General features: G+C 56.3%; 1 protein-coding gene across 1 annotated transcript; it reads right to left on the reverse strand.

Annotated features, from left to right (window-relative positions):
* Positions 1 to 469: 469 nt before the first annotated feature.
* NEU2 (neuraminidase 2) lies at positions 470 to 2,836 on the reverse strand. The gene is given in 5 exon segments (XM_032636608.1): positions 470 to 510; positions 513 to 929; positions 932 to 1,090; positions 1,093 to 1,381; positions 2,636 to 2,836. Coding segments are annotated over 5 exon segments (1,107 nt in total).
* Between the last annotated feature and the right edge of the window lie 489 nt (positions 2,837 to 3,325).

Below are 3,325 nucleotides of genomic sequence, written 5' to 3' on the forward strand. Positions count from 1 at the left end.
CTAAAGCATTGAGGACACCCACAGAGACATGGACAGACAGACACACACGCACACAAACATACGCACACGCACACAGACATACGCACACACACAAACGTACGCACACATCTTTGCTAATTTACAGCTTTGTCCCAGCCTTTGCCCAGGAACCCGATGAGCATTTGCTAAGAGGAAACGGGCTGGACTAGATAATTTATCAAGACCTGCAGAAAACCTGGACTGGGGGGAGCAGGCAGGCTGAAACAAGGGGCTCCAGGAGGCCAGGTTCCTTCAGTTTCTGGGCTGCAAATAGAATCCTCTGGGAAGGCTGAGACAGCGCAGGCGGAAAGGAGCCCAGAGACAGACTCGCACTTGCACACCTTCGACAAAGGGAACAGAGAGGCAGCCTCCCAGGTCCAGAGGGCACAGGGAGGAAGGAAACGGCCAGCCTCTCAGTGGGGAGAGCCCTCCTGGGCAGTACACAGCGGGCTCACTGCAGCAAAAATTCAGCTGGGAAGGCCTGTTTCAGACGATCTCCTCGTAATCATCCGATTCGTACAGACACCCAAACTGGCGTGACCCACTGGGGCCGGCGCCCATTCTCTGGAGGTCTGAGTAAGCGCAGCTGCCCGGGGCCAGCAGGGGGGGTTCCGACCAGGCCTAGGGCGCGGGGGGCTGTCAATTGAGGTACACGCCCAGGTTGGCTCTCCCCCGTGGGTCAGTCGGGTGCGTGCAGAGCAGTCACCGGTCTGGGGATTCTGATCGGGGGCTGGGGAAGCCAATGATGCTCCCTTGGCAGCCGTGGGGAGGCTCCACGAGCTTCTGCACTGGCTGGGTCTCCCCAAAATCGAGCCCGTCGTTGGCACTCTGGACCTGGACCCTGGCTCGGAGGGGGCTTCTCGCGTTCAGGTACACAACCCTCTGTTTTGCATCCCCAACTTGGGCCACCTGCACTCCAGGGTGTCCCGGGCCACGAATTTCCCTCTCGCCCACGTGTTCCCGTGGTCATGGCTGACCAGGCAGAAGGCGGAAGGGGTAGGCGCCGGCAGGGAGGGACGGGAGCAGTGAGCGTAGGCTGGCACCACCAGGCCTTCTGTCGGGTCGTGCAGCTGCAGTGTCCCGGGCCCACCGCGAAAGTGGCCCCGTCCTTGTGGGCCGGGCCAATGACGGAGTCCGTGAGGTCCCTGACGGGGCTCCAGGACCTCCCGTGGTCGGTGCTGGTGACCTGGCACAGCCGTGTCACGTTGACCCTGGTGTGGAGCTGGTGGTGCTCGGACACCTGCCCAGGGACGGCAATGAAGAAGAGGAAAACGGTCCCTGTCTTCTCGTCGTACAGGGGGCTTGGGTTCATGGAGCGGTGGCCCTCCATCTGGGCTTGGGCCACCGCCTCCTGTGCACGCCACTGCAAGTGAGGAGAGAAGGAGAAGCACAGCTTGGAAACGGCCAGTGACAGTGACAGAGGCTGCACTCTGGGGGGCGGTGTGTCTCATGGGGTTAGGATCAAGGGTCATGGAGGGGAGCCCTTGGTCCAGCGCTCATTCACCCTCACAACACCTCCCAGAGCGGGACCCAGGGCTCCGCCTCACTCCCCCCGAGACAGCCCAACCCTACCCAATCCCACCAACATACATCCAGGGCGCCTATGATGTACTAGATCTCAAGTACAAAGAGGATTCAGGCACCAGCCGTTCACAGCTCCATCCCAGCTCCTTCAACTTACCAGCTCAGTCCAGCTTCCCATTCTTGAAAAGTAAAGCCCTAGTAATAACTACAGTATTCTGCTGGTGTGGTAGAATATGACAATCGCCTCCCTCCTTCTGTACACCATCCTCTATTAATGTAGCCTGTGAGGGGGCAGCGCCATGATGCTAGGACTCACAGTGAGCTTCCATAGTCCCCGGGCGTATGTCATAGATGCTGCAGCTCTGCCGTCTATCCCTATTCATTAACAGCTATCCCGCAGTGAGTGTTTCTCAGGACAGACACCGTGCCAAGAGTCTAATGTCCATAGTCTCATCTAACCCTAACCTCTAGCTCCTGGGGGACAGGTATTACGATCTCCATCTTACATCTATAGAGCGAGAGGCTTAGATAAGGTAGATGAGCTGCCCAAGGCCGTACTTCTGGTAAGCGGTAGAACCAGGACTTTGAACCCAGGTCCATCTGCTTCAAACCCATGCTCTAAACAACTACAAGGACATAATGACCACAAAGTAAAGATAATAATGATATTAAACCCTTCATATGTGAGAAGCCAGCCTTGGGCGTCTTCGTCAGAATTACTTGACCTACATGCTGGAACTTCAGGACGCAAGCAATCACCCCAACAACCCACCCCAGGTTAATTTTGCTCAAAGGATCAACTCCCTCCCAGTTATGTGATGCTGAACTAGTCCTCCCTCAGGTTCTCAAGGATGTAGGGAAACCTTTCAAAAATCAGTTTCCCTGGCTGACTTGTAATAAAACAGGTGCAGCCAGGCCAGCCGGACTTGTTCAGGGTGAACCCATGTGAGATCCGGGCGATCACTTGGGGATACCTTCTCTGTCCCATCCTTGATGGTTCCCTGGGTCCCTCTGTCCCCCAGACCTCAGCCATCTAAGGATGAGCTGGTCCCCGTGTTCGCGGCAGAGCAATCACAGCCACTTCCTGCCTTACCCGGACCTGCTGGGTGGACGCGTCATAGCTTCCCTTGCGCAGGACAATTAGCTTCACGTGCTCGTCCTCCTTGCTTGTCCGCTCTCTTGCAAAGGCCAGCAGGGTCTTCTGCTGAGGCAGGTAGAGCAGAGCGGGGATCCTGTAGGCACGGGCTCCCAACCGGAACACTCTCTCCCTCTGCAGGATGGGGCAGGATGCCATGGGGCTTGAAGGAGGGCGTGGGAAGAGATGAGTCCCCTGCAGTCACGTCCTGAGATGGGGCCAGAGCCGCCCTCTGGGGCAGGTGGAGCTCACCTCACAGGTAAGCTGATTGATGCTGGGTGGCCTGTCCTCCTCCCACACAGGGTTCATACCCCTTTATTGCACTCCAAGCCCCTGTTTACCGACCCTCCCATGCCTCCCACGGAGTTTGGCAACACCTCTGTCCCTGAGACGTTAGGAGCAGGTATTTGGAAAACAGTGTTTTGTGTTGTATTTTTCTTACAAGTTGACAAACCTCCTTATAACAGATTTGTGATAACCTGCAACTGTTTTTGGCAAACCCATCAATCAAACACCGAGCCCTGGGTGGGGTGGGAGGGCTTGCCGAGTGACATTCTGCCGCTGTCCAACTGTCAGAAAATGACACATGGGAGCTTTTTATAACTCGTGAGCCCTAGAAATTTCTCTTAGGAAAAAAAAAAAAAGGGT

This window comes from Phocoena sinus, chromosome 7, assembly GCF_008692025.1.
Source record: "Phocoena sinus isolate mPhoSin1 chromosome 7, mPhoSin1.pri, whole genome shotgun sequence".
Taxonomy (NCBI): domain Eukaryota; kingdom Metazoa; phylum Chordata; class Mammalia; order Artiodactyla; family Phocoenidae; genus Phocoena; species Phocoena sinus.